The sequence below is a fragment of the Hordeum vulgare genome, chromosome 3H, assembly GCF_904849725.1.
Source record: "Hordeum vulgare subsp. vulgare chromosome 3H, MorexV3_pseudomolecules_assembly, whole genome shotgun sequence".
Classification (NCBI taxonomy): Eukaryota; Viridiplantae; Streptophyta; class Magnoliopsida; order Poales; family Poaceae; genus Hordeum; species Hordeum vulgare.
In genome coordinates this window covers 508790037-508816832 of record NC_058520.1, presented here as the reverse complement: position 1 = coordinate 508816832, position 26796 = coordinate 508790037, and the positions used below count along the sequence as shown (strand labels likewise).

Sequence of the window (26796 nt, the reverse complement as noted above, 5' to 3'; positions counted from 1 at the left end):
GTCTAGCTCCTGTCTAGATGAGAAATATCTACATGTCATCTAATTCTTACATTGTTAGAATTTACGTTTTATTTGGTTAATCAAACAATTTTAGCAGTTAAATGAGGCTTTGATTATTCTCATCTAGATGAAAATTAGCATATCTGATCCATTTAACTTATCATGATGTTTGTCTAATCTATTGTTGTTTGACTATTTTTCATATCAACTACATTAGGCCAATGCTAAATGCACGAATATTCAATTTTGGCATAATTTATTTGATCATCTGATACTCCCTCCTTTCCTAAATATAAGTCTTTAAAGAAGTTTTATTAGTGGACTACATACGGATGTATATAGACATATTTTAGAGTGTAGATTCACTCATTTTGCTCCGTATGTAGACTACTAGTGAAATATCTTAAAAGACTTATATTTAGAAACAGAGAGAGTATACATCATGCTATATTTGTTCCAATTTTTCTAAATGTTAAGATGCTTTTTCTAAGGCCCTGTTTGAAACCACCCAGATTATATAATCTAGTTTTTATAATCTATTCTGTCTTCAAACAGGACAAATTATGGTGTAGATTATAAAAACTAGATAGACAGATTATTAAAAACTCATAATCTACTTTACACCAGCTAAAATCAGATTATGGATTGCTAATGACCCATTACCCTTGTAAAGTTGAAGATAATTACATTCCTACCATCATCACCCTCCTCTTTAAAAAAAACAAAGGGCAGACAGGTCATTATGCAATGTAAAACCTGAATTACAGTTTATATAATCTGGCCCCCAAATATGTCCACCTGAATTATTTTTATAAACCAGATTATATAATCTACCTTCACAATCTAGATTATCATAATCTATTGTGGTTCCAAACAGGGCCTAAGAAACCGCATGGTGGCATGTTCAATTTTGCGTACGAATCTCAAAGCAAGACAAATGACAATCACTATTTGCTCCCGTGCATCCGTAGGAGTGAACTACTGTTTTTAGAGCATGCCAATTTTCATCGGGTAACTTTTTTCGTCAGTACCACAAATTCTAGACAAGCTAGAAATTATATTTTTCTAAATGGGCAATTCTCCACGTTCCATCATGGCAAATACCTAAAAATGTACAACAATTACTCAGCTGCAACATGGCAAATTTCTGACAATTTTTCTGCTAGCATGGCAATTTTTTTTCTTTACAACGTTACATATTTGTATACAACATGACAAATATATTTGTTTTAACATGACAATTCTCGAGCATTCGTTGGGAGTGATTTTTTGAGGGAAACACTCCCAAATCGTGGCGTTGGCTTGGGGTGACCTCCCAAGGAAACGGCCGTGCAATAATTTTTTTTAAAGAAGGATCACGGTCCTCGGTCTCTGTATCAATCGATACATACAGTTAGTATAATATTTAGGGTTTAATATATTAAAATTCATAAAACGGGTTTGGGGGGGGGGGGGGGGGGGGGGGAAAGCCTCCCAAGAATAAAAAAAAAAAGCATGTCACCAGTCTCATTTACACAGTACTCACTGCTCACAGCCCCCGCTTCTTCTCCGGCCGTGTTCACTTCTCCTTCCTCCCCTTCCCCCTCTCCGTAAAGCATAAAGGCCCCCAGATTCCGGTCCTGGGGAGCAAAAATGCCCAAGAAATAAACATCCCCTTTCCTGCTGTGACCTTTTAATCTGGACCAATGGACGGAAGGGGACCGACGGGGATGGAGCGGCGGAACCATGGCACCCACGGCGGAGGCAAGATCAGGATTGGTGTCTGCGTCATGGAGAAGAAGGTGCGCGTTTTGAGTTGGCAGCAATGCGGGAGCGAGATTTTTTTTTTTCCATTCTCCCGTATGTTTCTCACTCCGTGCTGGAATTTCTGCAGGTGTCGTGTTCCCCCATGGAGCAGATTCTTGAGAGGCTGCACGCGTTCGGCGAGTTCGAGGTATGGCCCGGGGGTTCGGCCGCCCTTCCGCGCGGATTATCGCTCATCTATGTTTTCTTTCGGTAACTGATTTGGTACTACAATGATTGAGGAGATGAACATAGCTCTGACTTGGTACTACAATGATTGAGGAGATAAGCAGGGGTCCTGAGCCTAGCTCCCTTGGTTGGGGGATTGGGCGTAGTACAGTCCCGCCAATTGGGGTTCGGTTCCTTCTGTCCGTGAATGGAGGCTTTTTGCGTGCTGCTAGAGTTGTGAATGCTGCCGCTGAATCGTGTTTTGACTGGGAGCCCATGGCTTAATCAGTCCCTTCGCACCATTCTTGGAATATTAGTCGTCACAAGAAGCACACATATCATCTTACCGTGCAGTTCTTCAATCAGTGCATACAACTGGATAATGCGTTGTAAACACGCAAATTCAAGTTTATAATCACAGCAAAAATATGCATGCTTAGGAAAATGTATAAAGGAAGAACCTTGTAAGGCACGATTAAGTTTATATTACTGACTGATGGCATGCATCAGAAATACAGTGCCTCTTAAGCTCTTAGTCGGGCTCTTCATGTATATTCTTTCCCCTCCGTTTCTGTTCAAATGTTAGAAACTCTAGTTTCTTAGCATGGTAAGTTACTATTTTTTTTGTCCTGATCATCAAGACGGAAATAATATGCCTGTCTCTGTATGCAGATTATAATTTTTGGTGACAAGGTAATTCTAGAAGACCCCATCGAAAGGTATATCTGATAATTCAAAGGCGAATTCTTCTTGGATCTTAAAATTCCCAGTATTAGTTTGATGAATGTTCATGAAAAAAAGAAACCGAGTATAGGCAGGCCAAACTTACTTTACAGATATACAAACATGGATAGTGGATCATGCTGTCCTACTTGAAGCACGGGGTTTAGGATAAATATTATTGCTTAACTAACTATTGCTCTAGCATATCCATATTTATTCATTGTGGGAATGACTGGAAATATTTGTCTGTGTATTAGAAAATCTTAGAATTTTTTTATTTTGTGGCGCTTCCTACTAGATGCTAAGTTCTTATTCCTGTAATGTCGACGATTATCATCTATGTTATCTACCCATCAGACGTGCCATGACCCTATGGCAGCATTTTTGTTTGTGACACCATTGGAAGTGCAAGTTCTCATAGTATTGAACTAACCACTGTTTTTTTTTCAGTTGGCCTTTATGTGACTGCCTAATCGCCTTTTATTCAGCTGGCTACCCATTAGAAAAGGCGGAGAAATATGCTGTTTTACGCAGGTTAAATGCGTTCTGTCTCATAAATTCTTCAAAGCACCCGCTTTAAATATACATCAGCTGATCCTAGTATTGGGTTTGACAAAATTTTATAGTTGTGCATTATGCTTTCCTGACATGCAAATATTTTCTAAAGACTGAACATATATGTGTGGCTTCTTTATGGATTCCCAGTTCTCATACAAAACACCATTTCCTTTTTGTCTTCAAGGATTGCACCCTTCTAAAAAGTTACTCCGATACAGTTGTCCCTGAATTTACCCATGACTAATTCACCTGTCTAAATTATTTCTGTTTAAAACAATATTTACTAAACTTCCATCATCGTTCCATTCGTATTCATAGATGTGATATCCTCTATGCCCTTTTCCCATAACCGGATAAATGAAAGACGTAGCAAATCGTATAGATATTTAATCCTCTGAGTTCATTTTTGCACTGCAAAGCTGCATCCTTCAACTTAGTTTTAATGTAATTCCTTTTTGTTTCTGTTTGAAAAGAATAGAACTTCGATTATAAGTTATAGTACTTTCAACTTTAAAGGATTTCTGCGATCTGATTTAGTAACACTCGTAAATATTGCTATTCAGGCCTTTTTTAGTCAATGAGTTGGACCCACAATACCTGCTCCATGATCGCAGCAAAGTATATGAGGTATTGATATCATAACAAGCTGGCGCTTCATGTATTTCTTATAGATTTATTTCAACCATTAACTTTCCTTTTCTGCTAAAAATAATCATTAACTTTCCTTTGGAGGTCAAATGAGTTTTCCCCCTATAGTAGATGCTTTAAAGCTGGATTTTTCTTGCTTTTATCATTGGATGACATTAAAAATGTCACCCCAAACTAAAATGAAGGACTTTTCTTTCACAAGATTTTTTTTGTCTGAATTAAACATGTACCAAAAGTTGATATCAGGATCATCTCCAAGCATGTGGTGGTGAACCTTAAAAGTCCAACTTACGTGAAGTTATGACATCATTAATATTTTGCTACAGTCTATTCATAACTATGTTAGTTTCAGGTCTACAGTACTGGGTATCGCCATGTGACGCTGTTCATACACATAGGATATCCCCCCCCCCCCACACACACAGTAAATACAGTAGTTCGAAACTTCAAATGCATTTTTTTTTTGTGTGTGTGTGTGGGGTGGGGTGGGGGGGGGGGTTGCACAACTGAGATTATCATTTTTGAGTAAATGATGTAATCAGAGATATTTATTTCGGCTTGCAAAGAAAACCCATTTTTATTTCATAAGTACTATATGTTTCATTTATGTTCTGGATTTTTTTGAAACTTTGTCTACGTAACTATGTTAGTATATGGTAACCATAGACTATTTTTTCTCAAAGACGCACCAAAATGACTGCCATTTGTATTTGAAGAAAATTGTCTAGATGATCCATAGTATACACTATGATTCTATATTTTTCCGTTACACTGTGGAATTGTTCTGATCTTAATCCACACACACAATACAGCGGCTGTCTACTTGGTTATTCCATCTTGGATATTTTATCCTTTTATTTCTTGATGCTTGGGGAACAAATGATCTTGCTCAAAACTCAGTGCATTCTTATTGTAGCCTATTACATAAAGGCTTCCTCATCTTGCATGCAAACATATATTCTCTTGATCTAAATGTTGTTGTATTTGTATTTTGCTTGTTTAGCACCTTAAATTGTTCGGAGTTCCAGTCCCTGCTTATGCTGTTGTCAGAAGAGAGCACCCTAATCAAGAGTTAAACTACTTTACCGAGCAAGATGATTTTATTGAGATTCACGGAAAGCGTTTTTGCAAGCCTTTCGTGGAGAAACCCATCGATGGTAATAGCTCTTCATTAATATATTCAGCCTGTTCTTCCATGATTTGTTATTTTCCCTTCACTGATTTGCATAAGAATAGTAGCTGTATTTTTCTTTCAGCCAAATACTTTCCTGCCAAAAAACTAGAACATTGTCACTCAGGTATTAGAAGACTAAGGCTCGAGTTCAAGGAGAATGCTTGTAAATAAACAACTTAAGAAAACGAAAAATCAGCCCAGATAGCAGAGTACAATACATAGCTCAAAGATACATGGATTGAAACTAAGCATGCAAATATACAGGTGGGAGAAATCCCCCTGTTATCCTCTAGAAAATAAATCATGCAAATATACAGGTGGGAGAAATCCCCCTGTTATCCTCTAGAAAATAAATCATGCAAATATACAGAGGGCCAAACATACGCAAACTCTTAACTACCTTAGGATTATCGAAGTTCTATTTAGCAAATACCACCCGAATTCTAATTGACATGCAGTGGTATGCATCCTTTTTTTAAGCTGAAGATAGAGGGTCTAACATAGTTTTCTATTAACAAGACTAGTTTAAAAAAATAGATACTGTCAAAAGATTGAAACCAGGCAAAAAGAAAGAAGCAAGACGTAATGAAACACAAAGGAACACAAATGCATCTATTTCGAGAACAAAGGATACTAGACCTATGGGGAGTTACTAGCCCCTGTGGCTTTGTATAAAAGGGTAAGACAACCATGACACCAATGCGGAGGCCAGGTCTCGATCACAGATTCACAGGTAGCTAACGGACCAATGCTCGAAAGGATGCCTAGTCCCTTGAGCATATCTGTTGACCGTCGAAGCATAATTTGTTTTGAACCATGGCTGTCGAAGCCTATACTTAATGAATTCTGGCACTCTGAATAATGTGAAGCATTAAAAGCCCGTGCTTTAATTCTGGACGCATAGAGCCTTTTTTTTGCGTGTTAATCAGTATTGGTACGTCCATGCATATTCAAATGTATGTACAATACGGCAATTTCATTGCCAAACTGTTGTTCTCTCGACTGCTAATCACCTATTTAAGGTGAAGAAGTATTCAACTAAACCTGTTCTGCTCCTGATTACCTTTATTTATGAAGGAGATGACCATAATATAATGATATATTATCCTAGCTATGCTGGTGGAGGAATGAAAGAACTGTTTCGTAAGGTAAAGTTTTGATACCCTTAATTTCACACATTTCTTGGTCGAAATTTGCGATCAGATTCTTTATGTTCAAGAAAATCCAAGTTGATACCATAACAGCTAATGCAGTATTAGCATTTTTTAATTCTCCTAGAAAATGCAATAACTGCTGCGCCTTGTTGTATTGATAGAGTGTAAATTGTTGTGTACATGCCTGAAATAGGCTACATACAGAGAAAATACAAACGAGCTTCTAACACAGTATTAGTTATAAACTTATAATTATCTAGAAAATGATCTGCTTTCTGTTCTAACACTTTACTTATCTTTTTTTTGCTTCTAAACTGATACTGTCAGTCTTCCTTGCTGACCCCCTTGCATAGTTCAGGAGTAATATCTTGGCTTCATATGGGTGAATAATTTCTCTTTTTCTTTGTGATTCCATAGGTCACACATATGTATGAATTTAATGTTTTTTCTTCATCAAATAGTAGTATCATGTATGTTCTCCAAGTCCAAATTTGCTTACCTCCCCCCCTCCCCCCCCCCCCAGACGCACACACAAATGCACTGATCAGATGTGAAATTCCTCCAAATTTATGCAGGTTGGCAATAGATCTAGTGAATTTTATCCAGACGTTAGGAAGGTGAGGCGAGATGGATCTTACATTTATGAGGAGTTCATGCCTACAGGAGGAACAGATGTCAAGGTGATACACATTGCATTTATTATTTTTAATTTTTCTCTCCTGTGTAATATGTGAAAAAATGGGCTTGTACAACTTGCTGATGGTTATAATTTAGACGCTTGAATAAAAAGATACATTCATCAACACTTCTGAATTTACTTGACCATCATTAAACCCATCATGTGTTTTCTGTTAATGGAAATCGGAGAGGGTGTTCTCTTTTCAATAATAATAATAATAATCATAAAACCCATCATGATAAGGAGCCTAGAATCTCTGTAGGATTACCAAAAGGGGTTCAAATTCTCCCTGAACTCTGGGATCTTAAGGAAATTTGTCTTCATCATCATGGTTTCTTGATGGATGCACGGTGGTTTTGGCCCTATTATAAACTGTAAAAACACTAATCCAAATTACATGTAAAGAATTTAAGCAACAAGGCAGTCATCCACAACAGGCTCGAACAGATCTGGTCCTGCGTTAGCTTCTTGAGTTACGGAGGAGTGAGCACTCATCCCTTGAGTTCTCGATTGCCGTAGATTTAATATGTAATAGGTTTGTCACCAAACTGACTGCAGAGCTTTCAAGTACTATCTGATTAGCAAGATAGTAATCATTCTTGTGCTATGTCATCCACAATACAATAGTGCCCACCGTATCACCACAGTCCGTGGATTTAGGTCATATTGTCCATTATAAATATATCTCTGTTAATTGAAGTGACAGCACAAATACTCCTGTAGCACGAATTCCTACCCATCTAGGTAATTTAGTGATTCTGTCGGAATTTTGCACGACACCACAGTACTAAAGTAGTTATATGGTAGTAATGGCTACATTTTCTTCTTCTAAGGAAAGCAGCAATAGATAGTTATATTGATAGATACACTCTTACTTCTATTAACTGAAAAGGGAATGTGAGCTTTCTGTTGTAGGTTTATACAATTGGACCAGGATATGCACATGCTGAAGCTCGTAAATCCCCAGTTGTAGATGGGGTTGTCATGAGAAATTCTAATGGAAAAGAGGTGCCTTTCCTTGCCCCATTAGGATTCACCACATTCTATCAATTAGACCAGTGTTTTTGGCATGTTGATGGGACAATTAAAGAAGAAGCAGAAGCAATAAATTGCTTCCTTGGTGTGTTCCTTCATTTCTTATTTTGTCTTTAATGTATTTGGTATCTTGTTTGAAGGTCCGCTATCCTGTTTTACTGACCCCTACTGAGAAACAAATTGCACGGAATGTTTGCCAAGCCTTCAGACAAGCGGTACATTCAAATTGCTTTTCTCTTTAATGGCTACTATGATGAAGTGTACATTCAGAACTTATGTATGTATCTCTCTATTCATTATGAGCTGTTAGAGAGTGGGTACAACCAGAAAAATGGATACCGACATTGAAATTATTCTTGTTCTGTCTTCTCAAACATACCAGTTGGATTTATTTGTTACCATATGCCAATTGATTGTCGTGGAAGTCAAACTAGGTGAGTTTTGGATGACCACAACTCAGTCAGAAATTTGAAATAGGTTTAGCTCAATTATCATTCTTTCATCAGTCTAAAGTGTATCTCGGTATCACTCAGGGCTAATCTTGAGATGGCCACATGGGAGAAGACATAGGCCAAAGCCTGTGTCGATATGTAAGAACTTATTTCAGCAGTTGACTTTAAATATGTTTAATGGTAAAACTTTATAAGGTCTCCAGTTAACTAGTTATTTACTCTATTTTGCATGGTAGACCTTGGTGTTTAACAAGGTCAAACCAAATCTACAGAACATGATTGACTCCTTGAGCAATGCACTTCCTCATATGGTCTTCTATGGTTGAAATTTAACTGTACGTGGATCTATAATATACTATGTTCGTCATTGCTTGAGCCAATCTTCAAATGAGCAGAGCCGAGACTGAAGCTATCTGAATTTTTCAACCACACACTTATATAGCATCACCATGTTACACTTACACATCCCTTTTTTGTGTGTAGGTATGTGGCTTTGACCTTCTAAGGTGTGACCTGGGGGAGGCAAGATCTTATGTATGTGATGTGAATGGCTGGAGTTTTGTGAAAAGCTCATACAAGTAAGCATCTTTCTGGTGACAACAACCATTCTAATTTTTTCATGCATTAGTATGGGCAGAGCCCAGAAGTCCTTTCTACTCCACATATTTAGATGGTGAATGCTTTCATAATTTCAGGTACTATGATGACGCTGCATGCATTCTAAGGAAAATGTTTCTTGATGAGAAGTCTCCGCATATTTATACAATTCCTGCTCATCTTCCATGGAGAATCAGTGAGCCAGCACAACCATCAGATGCCGTAAGAAATCAAGAACGGGGAACTGTGGGCATACCTACGCAATCAGAAGAGTTGCGCTGTGTCATAGCTGTTATACGCCAGTAAGAATAAATTATTAAGATTCTTAAAAGTTTAACCATCAAGCTGATTTCTGATACTGCAAATTACGCAAGTGGGGACCGCACACCAAAGCAGAAGGTGAAGCTGAAAATAACTCAAGAGAAGCTTCTAAAATTGATGCTAAAATACAATGGCGGAAAGTCCCACGCGGAGGTGAGAAAATTATGTTAATTTTTATTTGGTTTTATGCAAAGCCATCGTATTTCGCCGCTTGACAAAAAATCTGTTGTTATATATATATATATATGCAGGCGAAGCTTAAAAGTGCCTTGCAACTGCAAGATCTGTTAGATGCAACAAGAATCCTTGTACCACGTGCTAGGTAACTTTTTGGAACCTCAAGGTTGCTCCACTTTAATGGTTATGGAGCTTTAAACTATCACTATACCCCACCATGTATCTATTTTAAACATGTTTACATTATAATTGCTTCCCGTCCATTTTGTGCTCAACATTATTAGTTCTGTAGAAAATGCAAGGGATACCTGTTACTCTGTTAGGATCCTGTGTAGCTCATCATCATCAAATTTCATACGAGTTAGGATTACTCTGTTTTGTTACATTGTGCCAATGAATTGGGTAACTTCGGAGAACAGTTACCAAATTTCATACATACCACTTATAGAATATGTTAACAGTGTTCTTAAGAAGTCGTCACACTCCCAAGCGGGAGCGCAACGGAATTCTTAAGTAGGTTTCACAGCATCTGACTGTCGTAATTTTACTCCTTATTGTTCTTATTAGAACATAAATCAAATTATTTAATATTAGTTCTCTATTGCATCCTCAATAAAGACGAGAAAATTGCTATGAACTTCAGATCTGGCCGTGAAAGTGATAGTGATGCTGAAGTTGAGCACGCAGAGAAGCTACGCCAAGTTAGAGCGGTTCTTGAAGAGGTAACACAGTTAAAGTATTTATAGATTAAGGTCAACCTCAATAATGTTTTAGATTATATCGCTTGTATATCTTGTTTACCTCGAACACAAGCATTTTTTTTTTGAAAAGGAGAATGACCCCCGGCAGCCATTTTATTAATTATTCAACAAGACCTTACAAAGTAATACATCAATATGTTTGAAGCTACCATCTTGGCGAAATCTGTTGCTACTCCTATCCACTTGATGAAGGGGTACAAATTGTCTGGGCCGCATACCTAGACCTCATACCAAAGCACAACATCTAAAGCCGGAGTCCCCAACCATGCTGAATTGCTGTGTCTGGGTCACACGCCGGTTTGGCGCACTCTCAGCGGGCACCGCATGCACACACTGCAAGGGCCGTCATCACCGATCCATCTTCAGAGCAGTTACTGACGCACAGTGCGATCCCCTGCAACACTGCCAAATCAATTTTTATCACTAATCTCAAGGCCCAATCTAGCCATTTACTATCACAACCCAACACATGTTAGCACCACATAGACAGCTCAGCCCCTCCTTCATTTTTTTCTAGATTCGCCACTGCTGACACATCCACCATCCTATGCCTACTGTCGGCGCCAGACAACGCCACCACCCCTACGTGCGTCCGTCATCACACATCCGTCGCCAAGATGCCGTAGCACCATGACCCCGAGACTCCACGTTGTCGATGCATCACAGGAACCGCCGCTCCACCGCAGAAGTCGTCCATTAGTCCCTCGAGCCTATGCATACCTCCAAGAATGACGCCCCAAGGGGGTAACGACATAAGAGCACCGCCGTCATCCGATCGACTAATCTAGAGTTGCCCCCGAAGGCAGCGGATAGAGAACTGGAGCTTCTCCACGACGATGCCTTCAAGAAGGGAACGACACAAAAGAGTACCACTATCGCCGGTCTTGGCAACTAGCCGAGAACGAGGTTTTCATCTGGATCCGCTCGACAAACCTCCATCAAGCATCATGTGCACGCGCCGCCACAAATCTGCGATGCCGCGCAGCGAGCAGGCCGCACCGGCCAGATCAGATCTGACCAGATGCCAGACCACGCATGACGCCGACCCATCCACCAGGCCCTCCATGCTGTCGCCGCCGATCCGAGGCCAGATGACCCGTCGTCGCAGATCCGTGCCACCGCCGAATGCAGCCATTGCCGCTGCCAGAGGCAGGGAAGGCCACCACCCGAGGCAAGGACGCCCGCCGCGCCTCCTCATGCCGCGGGGCTTTGCACCACCCCCATGGCGCGGGAGAGGGGGGGGGGGGCGCCACCACTGTCGGCCTCCGGGCTTTAGGCCGGTGACGTCCCCCGGCGGCGGCGGAGGGAGGGGAGGAAACACAAGCATAGAAGTCATGGTGCAAACAAGTTGATATATCCTTACCCTATATAGTCCTCTCAACAACTTGGAATTTTACATGTCAGCATGCAAATATTAGATCTGACGCTACAATCATTTGGTTGAGGGCGGAAACTAAATCATAGTGAAAACTTAGTAGACTTAACGAGATTCTACAAGAACTCAGAAATGTGACTCTGTGTGTATGTGAATGAAAGAGAAATGTTTGCTGATATTATCTATACCAACATAAAAATGCACGAGTTGGTTGGTATGCTTTTGATCTGAGCCGTCCAAAATCTCTAATCCAGTTTTATAATATCCATCCAATGGTTGCCGGCAGATGTTATGCTTAATCCCGTTTCACATAGAGGGTTATCCGGTTGGTTCTCCAAGATTTATGTTCAACTATAATTCGAGACTACCATCCCAAACTTGGGGTAAAGTGGTCCAGGGGCATGTCATATTTCCTCACAAAACAGCATTTTCATCAGTGAGGTTAGATTTATCTTGATAAAAATACTGTCCTAGCTTATAATGCTGCGTGAAACTCAAATATGAAACTATTTTCAAGGATACTTTTAGTTGATGTAAATACAAGCACATCAGTAGGCAAATACTCCCTTCATATCAAAATATAAGATGTTTTTTGACACTATGATAGTGTTAAAAAGCGTCTTATATTTTGATACGGAGGGAATATTATTTATCCATGTCTCTCGTCCTGAAATGCATTTGTGCTGCTGTATATAGGGCTATGACTAGACATGTATATTTTGCATATCACATGTATTCTGCGCATCTTTCTATCCTTGAGTATTTGAAGAACACAATAATTTTACACACATTAAATATTAGTTCCTGTGGCCTTCAGGGTGGACACTTTTCAGGTATTTATAGGAAAGTACAGCTAAAACCATCAAATTGGGCCCGTGTTCCTAAAAGTCGTGGAGAAGGGGACGAGGAGCTTCCAATCGAAGCCCTAATGATTCTTAAGTATGGTGGTGTTCTAACCCATGCAGGAAGAAAGCAGGTTGGCATTACTTCACGTGTTCAAGTTTCTGTTATTTGCTTAAACCACTGTTTGATGAACAATGAACATAATGGGCAACTTGCTAAGATTTTTCGGTGTTAAGGATGTTATGCATTACTTTATTGATTTCTTATCTTTCTTGGGTTAGCTCAACGATCTTTTCATATCCCAGTGTATAAATATTCAGCCTACTGTTCCCTAAATATAAAGTTGTTACTATTTTATCTCTAACACCTTAACATGCCTGATCATCTTTTGGTTCATTGACATAAATTCCTGTCATGCATTTTTTTCATTGTGCAGGCAGAAGAGTTGGGAAGATATTTCAGAAATAATATGTACCCAAGTACGCCTTCATAAACCTTGGTACATTTGCTATATCAAATTGTCTATGTGCCACATCATTCTTTTGGTTGCAAAAGAGATAATCGGCTTTAGCTGAAATACATGTGTGAATTGAGTACCGAAAAAGGCTTTAGCTGAAAACCCTATAAAGCAACTACCAATGACAATCCACTGCATACAGCACACACCTGCACGCACACACTCGAGGCAGGATACATAGGTGCTGAAGGACAGCTGCAATAGTCCGAGAAAATCGTAGCAAACTACTGGTGCACCACTAGGGTTCGAAGGAGCCCTCAGAGAGGTGCATCTGAACATTGACGCATGGGGGCCTCCAAAGGGGCGTCTTCAGGAAGATCACGACGCTGTAGCGCCGCCATCGCCCGATCCAAAGGACCAGGGTCTTCTCCTGGAGCATCCCGGAGCACCAAGAGCCGCCGCAACGGGTACAACGCCCACAAATGCCGCCATAGTCGGTCTGACCAAAGGCAGACGCAGTTTTCACCCCGGCAAGCACTATCCGCCATCAGAACAAGGTATGTGCAGCCGTGGACAGGCCGTGCACACCCCCACTACCGAAGGCCGACAGCCAGCTGCCACGCCGCCCTCACGGCCATGGCAGCCATCCAACATCCGAGCCGCGAGCCCCGCCCACGGGCACCGTGGCTCCCACCACCGAGGCCGACGCCCCGGAATCCAAGACCCCGCACAACCACCACGACAACACAGACACGTCAGCGACCGGTGAGAGGTAGAAGGGACCTCCTTCCACCCCAAAATGGACCCATTGGTGGTCAGGTAGCCCAGCCGGCCAGATCCAGGAAGGGGAGGGTCCGCGACAGCCGCCGGCCTCGCCGCAGCCATCACACCATTCCACCAGGGACAAGGGCCACCGACACGACCCTTCTGGCACCTCCAGAGCTCGGCATTGGCATGGCTAGGAGCCCCCCTGCCTCCCTCCCCGGTTCGCCCCAACCACCATTGGCCAACCACCGGCACCCCCGCCGAGCCACCAACATCCCACCAACAGGGCCGCCACCATCCGCCACACCCCCAGCCGAGGAGCAAAGGAGAAGGGGTCGACCACCGCCGTCACGCCGCCACCCCCAACAGTCAAACGACACGACAGGGACAACCGCCTGTGACCCACGCCGCCCATGGCCCGCCCCGCGGGATCGGATCTGGCTGGGCCGCGAGCTCCGAAAACTGCCCCGGCAGACCCACGCAAGCACCTCCTATGTGGGAGCTGATTCTGACATATCCCTCAGTAGGGTATCCTGGCACAGTGATTAGGTCAGAGGGGAAACAGGAGACATATTTACCCATGTTCAAGACCTCCTTACGAGGTAAAATCCTACTCCTGCTCGTGTATATTGCGAGTGGGTGTACAAAGTACATGTAATACCGAGAGATTGTAATGTGTTCTATTGACTAGCTCGGCCCTGACTTGTATAAGATACGGGGGCCCCATGGTTACACAACCTAGTCGGCTACGTTGGTGATGAGGAGTCCTCCATGGCTCCGGCTTCATTGTCTTGACAAGGCTCCCAGAGTCTTCCTTCCTTCTACAGGGCCCATGGGCCGACATGATGGCCCAGGGAGGAAACCGACCTAGGGTCCTCGATCCGCCTACTTGGGTTGGCAACTAGCAAGGTGAGGAATCTCTGGGCCGTAACACCATCAGTGGACAAAGAGTGGAGGATCATGATCACTCACTAAGTGCCTGTTCGGAAGTCCACCAGCTCTCAAAAATACAAGAATCTGCGGAGCGTCAGATTCTCTGCTCCATTATCTATAACTGCAGCTCCGCCCGCTCCAGGAGCGGAGTCGTGGAGTGGAGGGCCTCCGAACAGCCCCTAAATACCCAAGAGTGACCAAAAGTGAGACGACCAAACCAGACATGAAGAGCTTGCTTAAGTACAGCACCCAAGCCTCTCACTCAGACCAGCAGTCGTTACTCTTGATGGAATCTAGACTGCTCTCACAGACCAAAGCTAATCTTTTCCGCACACTTTGTCCTCACACGTGCGCACCCATGAATTACTTCTTGGTCTGTCATCCATCCTGAAATTACTCCCAACAATACGCGTAACAGAGAGGTTCTTTGGAGACATGCTTCCAAAAAAGATGCACCTTGTTGTATAAGTAGTCTATTATTCCTTTTAAGCTAGAATGTCACATACCAACCCTACTCAAAGGAACCAATGTCCTCGTCAGTCCAACAACAACGTACATGCGTCTAGTGAGACCATCCACATGTGCCATGTCGTGCGCCACGTTGGGCCACATGTGCCATGCACACATGTCTATGCCACTGACCCGCACACGACTCTGTAACCGCGAGGGTCAGCTCTGATACCATTCTATAACACTTCGGCCTCTCACCCATACTGATAGTCATTACTCTTGGCGGGATCTAGACTAGCCCCATAGACCAACGCTGGTCTTTGCTACACACTTTGTCCTCACTCGTGCACCCGAAAAGAACTTCGGGGTCGGTCACCCATTCTGAAATTAATTCCAGCCAAACACGCTTAACCGAGAGGTTCTTTGGAGATGAGCTTCGACAAAAGAAGATGCACCTTGTTGATATGAGTAGTCATATCATTCCTTTTAAGTTAGGACGTCACATTATGGCCATAAGGATAGCGGCGAAGACGACGTACCATGCCCTTCGGAACAAAATGCTCAGGTGGTGGGTGTATGTAGACCTCCTCACGCAACTCACCATTAAGAAAGACACTCGTAGAACTTTATCGTTTCGTGTTCCTACTGTTGCTCATGTTCCTCGACTTACCATGCAATTCCTTTCTGCTGGTCAGATTGCTACCTTTGCTTGTAGGGCCATTCTCCATTGTTTCATGTCCATTCATATTTTTAAAGAACGTGCAGAGGTTTTGCACATCCTATCATTAAGCGGAAAAGCATATAGTCATATAAAAGACGGTGAAAGGCATCTTGAAAAGGATATAAACCCAGAAAAACCTAAACAACACAGACTAGAGTGCAAATCTCATAGGGTATCATGCAACTGACTACTGAAGGCAACTATTGGACGCTCAGTTTCCACTTTGAACTCATCTGACACATACACTATGTCACTGGATTTCGGATAAAAGACCTTGCTGTCGTGCCCTCGTCATGTAGACCAAATTCGTGATTGCTCTCATTCCCATTCTTGATTTGTTCTGAGGGAGTTCCAATTCTTGTTTTTGAATGTTAGCAGTTTAACTGCTAAATTCATTGAATAGATAGAAGAGAGTTGGTCCGGTTTATAAGGGAAATCGGACCCAAAACCATACAAACGACGCCTTTCGGCAAACAACACACACGTCCTCGCGAGCCACATGTCCCTGTAACCAGATCCATCTCCATGATGATGCCCCCAAGAGAGAACACGACGCCCGATAGCGCCGCCATCGTCTGATCTAAACTAGATCAAGGGTTTCCCCGGAGCACGTCGGGAAAGGCAAGGAGGGAGCAACTACATCGATGCCTTCAACGAGGGAGCGACGCCTGAAGGCACCGCCATCGATGATTCGGGAAACAACCAGAATACGACTTTCACCGGCAGCCTCACCTGCCCTAGCCCGAACCCAGGATCCGATTAGCCTACACACCAAACCACTACCCCTGCCTCCACGGCCGACCGCACCTCCCCGACAAGCTAGACGTGCTTTCAACCTTGCATCCACTTCCCCCACTGGACGGAGGATGCAACCCGCAGCGGTGCCATTCTTCTCCCGCCGAAAGGATGCAACCAAGCACGACGCCATTCGTCTCCTCGAGGATGCAACGACTGCGGGCCATTCATCTCCCGACGAAGGATGCAACAACCGCAGCGACGCCATTCCTCTCCCTCCAGCCACCACCATCTCGTCCTCCCATCCACAGCAGCATCGAACTTGCCAAACCACCATCAGGAGGATGCAACAACGAGCAAGGATCTGGGAGTGGCGGCTAGGGTTTCGCCCGGGTCGCCCGCGGGGGAGGGCGACACGAGCAGCTTGTTAATGCTCGGAACTTCTTGATCTCTGGTACCCTAATATATCCTTTTTTTCATCTGCTTTTGTTAATTTGGCTACTATTTCTGTTCAGACTTCACTAAACAGTGCCTCCCAAGTGTTTTGTGAACCATCTGAATGCACTAAACAGTTATGTCTGTGAATGTTGTGTTGATCTGTACAAATTTGGTTCATTTAGGTGAAGGACCAGGATTGCTTCGCCTACACAGTACATATAGGCATGATCTGAAAATATATAGTTCAGATGAAGGTCGTGTCCAGGTAAACCGTAGTATCTCTCCTTGCAATCTTGTGTTATCAAAGTAAAAGATAAGGAATATAAAATGTAAACAATTTCCTGCTTCTGTCTTTGTGTACTATGTCATGGTCCATAGCAGGTTTTAAGATTTCAGAATGGGAATCAAAATCTGCCACCATGCTAGTTAGTACAAAGTAGCTCTTTTTGCCAGTTCCTGGAAGATCTTTTTTTGCAACATCGGATGGTTCATACAATCATGCAGGCCAGTGATAATAAAGCTTCCATCTACGAAAATAAAATAATGCATTCTCTCTTTGAAAGGATAAACATGATCTCGGAGAAAAATGTATCTCCACATGACGTGGTTCATTATTTACTCGCAAGTCTGTTGGGTGTACTGCATCTGTAGACTCCGTGACATATATACTGTAAAATAATACAACTTTTTACTCGCAAGTCTATTGGGTTGGGGGGGGGGGGGGGGTGGCACGGGACCCTAAGTCAACTCGGCCTCTTGTGCCAAATCTGCCGGGCAAAGGGGCAGGCGAGGAGGAGATGGTGCATGGTCTCTGGTGCCTGGTCGCATAGGGGCCAGTACTCAGGGTGCTGCAAGCTGCGGTGGGCGAGGTGGTCCGTGGTCCAGCAGCGGTCCAGGTGCGCGAGCCAGTGGAAAAATCTGACAAGCGGAGGTGCCCAGCACTTCCAGGTGAGCTTCTATGCGTCAGAGGAGGTGGAGCCATGGGATGTGGGGAGGTAGGCTGATCTGGTGGAGTAGATGCTGCTCGCGCTCCGCGTCCAGGTTGGGCAGTCCGGCTCATTGAGTTCAAGCGATTGTTTGGTACATGTACGTGTATTTTTTTGGATGTACGTGTATTTCTGAGGACGGCCTGTCACTGGTACACCCAAAGTGATAGCATTATTCTATTATAAAAATTGGTTGATCTTTAATACAGTTGTAAGGTTGTTTCATTGAACCCAACTGTTTTAGGCATTGGGATGGACATTTCCCAGTCTCAGAAGGAGCTGGATTTTCCAGTCTTTACTGTTGTATGTCATTCTGCCTGCATTGGTAATTTTGGATTGGTTGCTTCCATATTTGCTAATTGCTTTATTGTAGATGTCTGCCGCGGCTTTCGCAAAGGGTCTTCTTGATTTAGAAGGGGACTTAACGCCAATCCTGGTCTGTCCCTCTTCAATAATATATGTCAGTTGAAGCAAAGCAGAACTGCAATTCACCGGATTGTGATATCTCCAGGTTTCACTAGTGAGCAAGGACTCCTCTATGCTTGATGGACTGCAGGATGGTACTATTGAGATAAGTGAAGCAAAGGTATCCCTCAGATGCTAATACCATAACTACATGTAAATATTAGTTTGAAACTTCAAATAAGTTTTGCCAAGGGAACAAAAACTATCCATGATTTGCATGTCATGCTATACAGTAGAACTCATAGTACCCCAAAACTCGGTTGCACCAACTAAGAAATTAGAGAGAGAAAAGTATACACGATTTTCATAACTGAATGAAGTGGAACGACTAGAGTGTTGGAGAAGGAAACTGAACCAACTGTGCAAATATAAGCCTCAGTGAGACTAACCCTGTGCTTATGATCTTGGATATATTTTGCTCATAAATAAGCGTTCCATGTTGAGTTTGAGTCCAATTATTTCTAAAATGCCCGTTCACTGCAGGCTCAGTTGCATGATTTTATCATCTCTTCAAAAGTTGCAAATGGTAGGGATCCTGCAGGATTTCCATGGATGGTTGATGGGGCTGAAGTGTCTACAAATGCCGCTCAGCTTCTAACAGATTTGGTAATTTCATTAGATATATTCTTTCATTTCCCTCAAGTTCTAGATTTGTACTTTATATCTAAGGGTTTGTGGTTCTGTGAAAATGATTACTATATGTTGACCTCGTTGACTTGCTTCCCCCACCCCTTTGAAAATAAAAGCTGCTGTTTGAGTTGGAGACAAACCCTTTACTCCAAACTGGGCTATTGTCAAAACTGGTGCATGTTATCCCGAAAACTGGTTGCAACAGGTTACGCATAAATGTACTTCTCTATTTCTCTCGTCGATTGCCAGCAAGTCAATCGTGAATGGAAACTACCACTCATTTGTTCTCACCAAAAATATCCAGCAATATCTTCAACACACTCTACTACGTGAATATAATGATGGTAACTAAGCTGTCCTTGTCTGATCAGGCTGAGTTGACAAAAGAAATAACTTCACAAGTGAAGCGACTCTCTGATGATGACAACGAGGAGGTTGCAACAGATAGTGACTCGCCTAATCATCCTTATGATCAAGCGAAGGCACTATGGAGAACAGCAATTGACATGGACCGCATCGCTGCTGGATTGCCTTGTGGCAGCGAAAGCTTCCTTTTGATGTTTGCCCGTTGGAAGAAACTAGAGAGGGATCTCTACAATGAAAGGAAAAAGTACGTTTTCCAGCTTTAAACATTCTTGTCGAGTGCTTCCCTGTTTAGAAGTTTTCTTAAGGAAATGCAGCCTAGTGTAACAATTGTCAAAATTCTCACTACAATGCAGGCGCTTTGACACTACACAGATTCCTGATATATATGACTCTTGCAAGTAGGTAACAGTCTATCCATCATATTCTTAGCTCGGTTTGGCGTTTGCCTTTACAAAAGAGCTGAATATATGTTGTCTTATATTATTCTGCAAGACCTCTGCAAATTATAGCCATATCCATTCAAAGTTGTCTGTTAGAGTGAGCTTTGCAAGATAGTAACACTCGCATCTTTCCTGAAAACTAGCTGTGATATCATTTTCCATGTCCATCTTCCATCCAAATTTGGCAAACAGCCATCGCTAAAAAAAAGGCCAAACAGCTGGCCTTTATTTTCTGATAAGATCAAATATAAGTTCTAAGGAAAACCATAACCATCAACTTTTTGGTGTCTGACAACTTAGTTAATCATTTGTCGCACTTCCTATTTTTCCATGCTCAGCAATAGACCTACTTTAATGAGTTACTTGATGAAGAAGTCATTTGGTACAATATTTGTCTGAACAATAGTGAGTTCACTGAACTATAATCCCTCCCCAGACCCCACCTTGTGTGGGAGCTTGTATGCACTGGGTCTGTCCTTTAATAATGAGTTCACTGAAGAGTCACAGGGCAATACATTTCTGATTCTCATACTCTGTCAAAGTCCCAAAGAAGACCTTACATGCAAGTCCTTTTATCCTCGATTTGTGTTATATATGCTGTGCTGGTGGATGACTTCAAAGTTCAAACAGAGATATCACAAAGAGAAAGAAATAGAATTCACCCTACCAACACTGATTTGCCTTTTTTTTCCTGTTTGCTTTCCAGTGCCTTGTGCATCTGTTGCGTGCATTCTTTTTTTCATCTCTTTCTTTCTTTTATTCAAAGCTTCATGTGCTTATTGAGATTTTTATGATGCATCTGAGGAAGATGGTGGTTCTTCATTTCTGCACACCATTCATTATCTTTAAGCTGATCTGTCATTCTTTTCTAATAATACTGCATATGCCAGGTATGACCTTCTGCATAACTCACATCTCAACCTTAATGGTTTGCATGATCTCTTCAAAGTATCTCAGGTAAACCAAACATGCTCATCCCCAAAATATAACAGAGTTGATAGACGCAATACCCCTCACTTTTGATCTGTTAGTCGATGATGGAGTTATCCAGGCTCAGTACTGTTAAGCTTCATGCACTAGCCAACGCAACCAAAAGTCCGAACTGATGGAAAGGGCTAGGCAATCCACATATACACTTCAACACCCCTCTCACGTGTGACGCAAAAGTCAAGAGACTCAGAGGTATGGCTCAAGAGGCCTACACGTGGACAAAGGGGGGCAGCATCAATTTTTAGATAAACTGCGAAAGCCAGGACTTGAACTCTGATACCATGTTAAGCTTCATGCACTAGCCAATGCAACCAAAAGTCCGAACTGATGAAAAGGGCTAGGCAATCCACATATGCACTTCAACAAGTACGATCATGAGGTCAGGTCCCAAGAAGTCCTCAGTGCTAGACTCTTCAGCATACAGTGTAACATAAAGAGTGTTATTTTTGTGAAACAAAATATTAGAAATGTAATTTTTGATATTTTAACGAAGCAAGCCTAGTCTTAAGAAACGTACTCGTGCAATTTGATTCCTCATTCCAGTTCTATCTCTCGATCCATTTTCTGCCCTCTATTTTTGCTTTCTGAAATTTTCTGCCTTATATTTCTAATTATTTTGTTATGTTACTATTCCACTCAGTTGCTAGCTGATGGTGTCATTCCAAACGAGTACGGAATAAATCCAAAACAAAAACTCAAAATAGGTTCAAAGGTACTGTCTTGTGAATTGATTCAGTAAGTTGGGTTTGTTCTATATGCTGTATCTTGTATAGTTGTATATCCAATTGTTCATTATGCAGTATTTATTGTAAATGAGAAGATAAAGATATTTAGACAGGAAGGTTGCTGAAAAAGAAATTGATAACTTGTGGATAATGTGCAGGCATTCTACTACTCAAGTCTAGGTGTATTTTGCCCCTTTGTTTTGTGGTAAAAACCATCACAATCTATTTCTTGTGTCCATTTATGCAGATAGCACGCCGTTTATTGGGCAAGATTCTGATTGACCTGCACAACACCAGACGCGAGATTACCGATGTAGCTGCTGAATCTAGTACACGGCGTGACCCAATAATAGTATCTTCTACAAAACGGAAGGAGAGGTGTTACTATGATAGCGTTAGGAATGAGAGTTTTGAAGGATCTAGCACAGACGAGAAGTCAGTTGATCTAGGTTCCCATGAAGAAACGAAATATTGCTTAGACCCAAAGTATGCAACTTACCAAGAATTCCAGTCATTTTGACTCCTGAATGATACAAATGGATAATCAAATAATCTTCCTGCAGATATGCAAATGTGATGGAACCTGAGAGACGTGTTCGAACAAGGCTCTATTTTACATCAGTATGTAGATGATCTTCAACCTTTATTTATTCTGTGCTGTTCATTTGTGCTTTCTTGTTTTTGATAACATCATGGAGTATGAAATATCAACCATGCTGATTTTAACATTCTCAGTGTATCCTGAAGTAATTTTCTTGTTCACTTGTTTTCTCCTCAGAAGCATGACTCGATATTTTGTTCTTCTCTTCTTGCAGGAATCACACATACATTCTCTAATGAACATACTACGATACTGCTATTTGGACGAGTCTCTGAATGGAGAAGAAAGTCTTATCTGCAAAAATGCTTTAGACCATCTATCTAAAACAAAGGAACTTGACTACATGAGTTACATCGTGTTGCGTATGTTTGAGAATACAGAGGTATTAAATTTCTCTTAACCATGACGTGTAGTGTTAGTTGCTAACTTAATAACGAATGAAAAGCAAATCAGTAAAACTATTATTGTCTCTATTTTTGTGTTTTAGAAAAAAATATCTACTATTAAATGATGCAGTATACTTGCTACTCCCTCTATCCATACATATAGGGCCTAATGCGTTTTTCGAGGCTAACTTTGACCATATGTTAGAGCAGTAATATATGACATGCAAGTTACACAAAGCATATCCTCAAATTCATACGTGAAAGGAGCTTTCAATGATATAATTTTCACATTATACATTTCATATACTATTAATCTTATCAATAGTCAAAGGCAATCTCGAAAAATGCATTAGGCCATATATATATGGATGGAGGGAGTATCAAATTGATCGCAAACTTGTGAAATCTGCCAATAATAAATAGCTAATGAAGCTTCCATCTATTGGTATAAACAAGTTTGGAACCCAACTTGCCAGCATTATGCCAGGAAAAACCATATAGCTTCACCAATTGAAATGCACATAAATCTTCTACATCTGTCCCAGATTTGGTTTCAGTATCTTGATATTGTGGAACATTAATTATCCGTTTCAGTGAATTTAACTCTGATTTTTTTTTTGCACTCATATGGAGAAGCATTAACAATCTAGTTGTGCCAGTGCTTATTTGAGCAATCTAGCTGCACCAATATTAATTAAAATGATGGAGAACAGCATGCAGCCTACCCCCAACTTGTTTGGGATTGAAAGGCTTTGTTGTTGTTGTTGAGAACACCATGTCATCAACTACATCAGGTTCATATAGGTGCTTGTAATTTTAGGATTCATTCCATGGTTATTACTCGTATTTAAATAAATAATATCTCTGATTCTGGCATATAACTTTGAGGCTTATAACCTTAAAGTCACTAACTGATATCCTGGAACAATTAGGATACACAAAAGACGTATCTAATATGAAGCAATGTTGTTTCTTTTTAATTGGCACGACTATTGCAGGTACCTTTGGAAGATCCAAAGAGGTTCCGTATAGAGATGACATACAGTCGTGGTGCAAATATAAGTTGCTTAGAGGTGATTTTGCTTGATTAACATGAATCTGTTCTTAGTGGTTCTTAGTGAATGCAATACTCTTTAATTCACATATTTCCTAAAATTCCTCCATGCAGAGTGCAGCTAACACAGATTGTTTTCTACCTGATGACCACACAATGCAAATTATGGAACCGGAGCAATTACAAGAAGTTAGCTCATATCTCACCTTAGACAAATTTGATAAAATGACCCGCCCATTTGCAATGCCAGCTGAAGATTTTCCCCCGGCTACTCCTTCGCAATGTTTGGCAGTCCGCTTCTGTGAAGATATTGAATTGCAAGGACCAAGACTGGTTGATCCCTATCCCTGTTCCTGTTATCAACACTGTTACTAGTCGATAAAACTTTCTCTTCTGTTTATTTGTCTCTTATTCCCATTTCTTTCATTTGATGAAGTGCACACATTTTTCTTAATAACCTCAGTGCACTATGGCATGCTGTTCTTGAGTCATAATCCAAAAAGAGTATGAAGATGTGACCAAGATAGTGTTAGAACGATGTCTGCTTTTTTGAACAATCTATCTGTGTAGAACAGTGATTAGTTCTGACAGTAATCAACCAGTCATATCGACACTATCCTATGAATGCCAGGCAGATATTATATTATTTTTACAAGGCTGTTTTCCTCTGTCAACAAATGATGCATTTTGGCTATACCTTGTATTTAACCTGTTGTGACATTGGCCTAGAATTTGTGTCTTTGTTTATCTTAGCAACACACAGTTTACTACTTGGGATTCTCCTTAACTTTCTTTGTGATAAATTTGTAGCAACATTAGTGAGACATGCTGAGTGCTACCCCAAAAGGAAGACAAAGAAGCTTCATGTATAGCACATAAACCGGCCAGTTCAGCTGCAATGTGTTCTGAATCACCATATTGCTTAATGAAAAAGCTCAAGCAAGAGGTCTACCGACGAACTGAAGCTTATAAACACTCAACAATCACCAAGATGAGGCAAGCCATTCAGTGAAATGCTGGCAAGGTCCAATGACATCATGCTGCAGAAAGAATCTAGCCCACACTGAGAATGAAACCTGCTCATTTCCCAGATACTTTAATGTGCACATAATAACTCGTGTGTATAGGCCAACTATTTGATACCATTTCTACATGGAAGGCAGAATGATGTACCCTTCAAATCCCCCCCCCCCCCCCCCCCCAATCTTTTGAACCGGGTCACAAGGCCGAGAAGTTGCGCGCGCAGAAGGGGGGGGGGAATGATGTCAGGTCACAACATTAAAGAAACGGTAACCAGGTTTTGCTTTCTGATTTCTTTTATGCTTACATCGCTTTGTTTCTGGTACATCATGCATAATAGCAGATTTGCATGGTACTGAAATAGTTAAGTGAAAACTTGCATAGTACGACACTGCTTGATCTACACATAGGTTCAATGATGAAGACGAGCAATAGTTGTAGCCTATAGCGCAACATCACGAGATAGGAGAACCCCTCGGTTACAGTTAGACAGCTAAGAACCTAATATTGTACAAGGCCACACTGATTTCTCCCTTACCTAGAGGAAGAATGCCTATCAGAACAGATCATCATAAGCGACTATTTCTCGTGCTTTGTGGATCACTTGTGAAGCTATTCTGGAGCTTGGGGTGGCCAAAGCATCACTCGTGATATTGTTACTCGCATCTGCTGGGACTGATGGAACTACACTTGTCGGATTATTTGGCACCTCACTTGCCTGTACAACTAAAACCTGTATCGAACAAAAGAAACATCAATCTGAGTACGAAAAGTTGGCAAATAAAGTGCAATCAAGACACAGTATACATCTGAAACCCACAACCCTATGCTTCATATGAATTGAGCAACAATCTCATCGACATCAATAGAGCCTATACTGAAAAAGGCTTTCCCCTGCTTTATAGATAAAGCCACAACGGTGATACAAAATTCGAGCAGCCCCAAGCAAAAGAAAACAAATAAAGTTTACACTGGGGGCAACGGCACAACAAGCCCACAAAAAGTCTCAGGGAGGATAGGTAGCTCATATATATCTGAGATATAAATGCTTAATTCGGTTCTGTATTAATTTTTACAAGTCCTGGCATTTTAATCAGTTATTGTTACTGCTATGAAGCACAGCATATGAAATAGTCGATCCAACTTTGCAGAGGTAGATGAGCATGCACATTGATTATATTAAGAAAATCTAGAATGCTTGGGTAAATAAAATAAAAAATCAAACTACAAGTGAATGATAAAAGTGAACAACCAGATTGGGTTTCACATGTTGGAACTGAGCTAAAACCTGCCAAATAATATGAACCTAAAAGGGCGAATTGGCTACCAATGCCTGGTCTGGCCTAGGCTTGTAAGAAGCATCAGTGAAATTCGCGGATTCACCATCAAATAGCTGGTTTGCTTTAACAAATTCAGCTGTTTTGGTATACAAGTAATAAACCTAGTAAAGAAGGCTCGAACCTTTACCGGATCTTGCTAGATGTACAGCAAGCAACATTGGCCGAATCTTAGCACATTTTTTTTGGGCTCCCCTGATACTGAATCCAGCAACTCCGACATCACGCTTCAGTAAACGTAGATCTTTACCTTCTTGGATCCGATGGTAATGCCGCACTCGGGGTCGAGGGAAGCAGCAATGGCGGCCATGGCAGCGGCAGCGGAGCGGAAGGTGACGTGTCCGGTGGCTGCGGCGGCGTCTATGCGAGTGCGCGCGACGGGGCCGTACGCCTCCAGGCGCGACTTTAGCTCTATCACTCCGCACCCGGGCGGCAGCCCGGCGACCATCACTAAGGACGGCTGCGGAGCCGCAGCCGGCGCCGGAACCGGAGCTGGAGCGGCCTCCAGCTCGCCGGGCATCGACTCCAGCGAGCCACGGCGGCGCTTCGCCGGCGGGTCCGGGCTCGTGCGCCCTCGCTTGCCTCTGCGGCGCGAGCGTCGATTCATGACTCCAGATTGAGGGTGATTGCCGTTTGAGAGTTCAGACTTCCGTTGGTTTTGTGGCGAGGGGCAATTTGAGAAACAGAAATGTTACGCTTACATAAGTTTACACGGGGTTTTACACAGATCGATTTTAATTAGAGGTTAAGAGGGATGAGGCCTCACCTTTTGAAAATCAGGTGAAGGTTAGTTAGGAAGAAAGAAAACTAGTCAGCGTGTAACCATGTGTAACTCTTTGTACGTTTAACA

The 26796-nt window shown here is 41.9% G+C and overlaps 2 protein-coding genes across 4 annotated transcripts; one reads left to right on the top strand and one right to left on the bottom strand.

Annotated features, from left to right (window-relative positions):
• Positions 1–1488: 1488 nt before the first annotated feature.
• On the top strand, positions 1489–24897 carry LOC123444557 (inositol hexakisphosphate and diphosphoinositol-pentakisphosphate kinase VIP1-like). 3 transcript variants are annotated; one of them, XM_045121324.1, is made up of 31 exons: positions 1490–1781; positions 1874–1933; positions 2623–2669; positions 3124–3207; positions 3795–3858; positions 4883–5036; positions 6131–6201; positions 6783–6887; positions 7802–7894; positions 8062–8136; positions 8857–8951; positions 9069–9272; positions 9345–9444; positions 9543–9613; positions 10112–10190; positions 12422–12580; positions 12884–12926; positions 17129–17211; positions 18306–18368; positions 18444–18518; positions 18881–19003; positions 19399–19637; positions 19747–19791; positions 20724–20790; positions 21464–21535; positions 21796–22034; positions 22112–22169; positions 22364–22531; positions 23534–23608; positions 23704–23922; positions 24400–24897. In XM_045121324.1, exons 1-31 carry the CDS (start codon positions 1686–1688, stop codon positions 24406–24408), a joined length of 3135 nt encoding a protein of 1044 aa, XP_044977259.1. In that variant the 5' UTR covers positions 1490–1685; the 3' UTR covers positions 24409–24897. The 3 variants fall into 3 exon arrangements, with proteins under 3 accessions (XP_044977260.1, XP_044977259.1, XP_044977258.1); XM_045121323.1 differs by lacking the exon at positions 24400–24897 and having other exon boundaries at positions 23704–24241; XM_045121325.1 differs by lacking the exons at positions 21464–21535; positions 24400–24897 and having other exon boundaries at positions 1489–1781; positions 23704–24241.
• LOC123444559 (uncharacterized protein At1g27050) lies at positions 24873–26796 on the bottom strand. The gene is made up of 2 exons (XM_045121327.1): positions 26197–26796; positions 24873–25342 (listed from the first exon to the last, which is right to left on the bottom strand). Exons 1-2 carry the CDS (start codon positions 26551–26553, stop codon positions 25166–25168), a joined length of 534 nt encoding a protein of 177 aa, XP_044977262.1. The 5' UTR covers positions 26554–26796; the 3' UTR covers positions 24873–25165.

Bases quoted from the DNA above. Each gene is read 5' to 3' on its own strand.
- LOC123444559 (XM_045121327.1), bottom strand. From the start codon at position 26,553: ATGAATCGACGCTCGCGCCGCAGAGGCAAGCGAGGGCGCACGAGCCCG. The intron at 25,343-26,196 runs GTAAAGATCTAC...TGTTCGATACAG, and splicing joins TTACCATCGGATCCAAGAAG to GTTTTAGTTGTACAGGCAAG.
- LOC123444557 (XM_045121323.1), top strand. From the start codon at position 1,686: ATGGACGGAAGGGGACCGACGGGGATGGAGCGGCGGAACCATGGCACC. The intron at 18,369-18,443 runs GTCTGTCCCTCT...TGATATCTCCAG, and splicing joins GGGACTTAACGCCAATCCTG to GTTTCACTAGTGAGCAAGGA. The intron at 21,536-21,795 runs GTACTGTCTTGT...CCATTTATGCAG, and splicing joins AACTCAAAATAGGTTCAAAG to ATAGCACGCCGTTTATTGGG.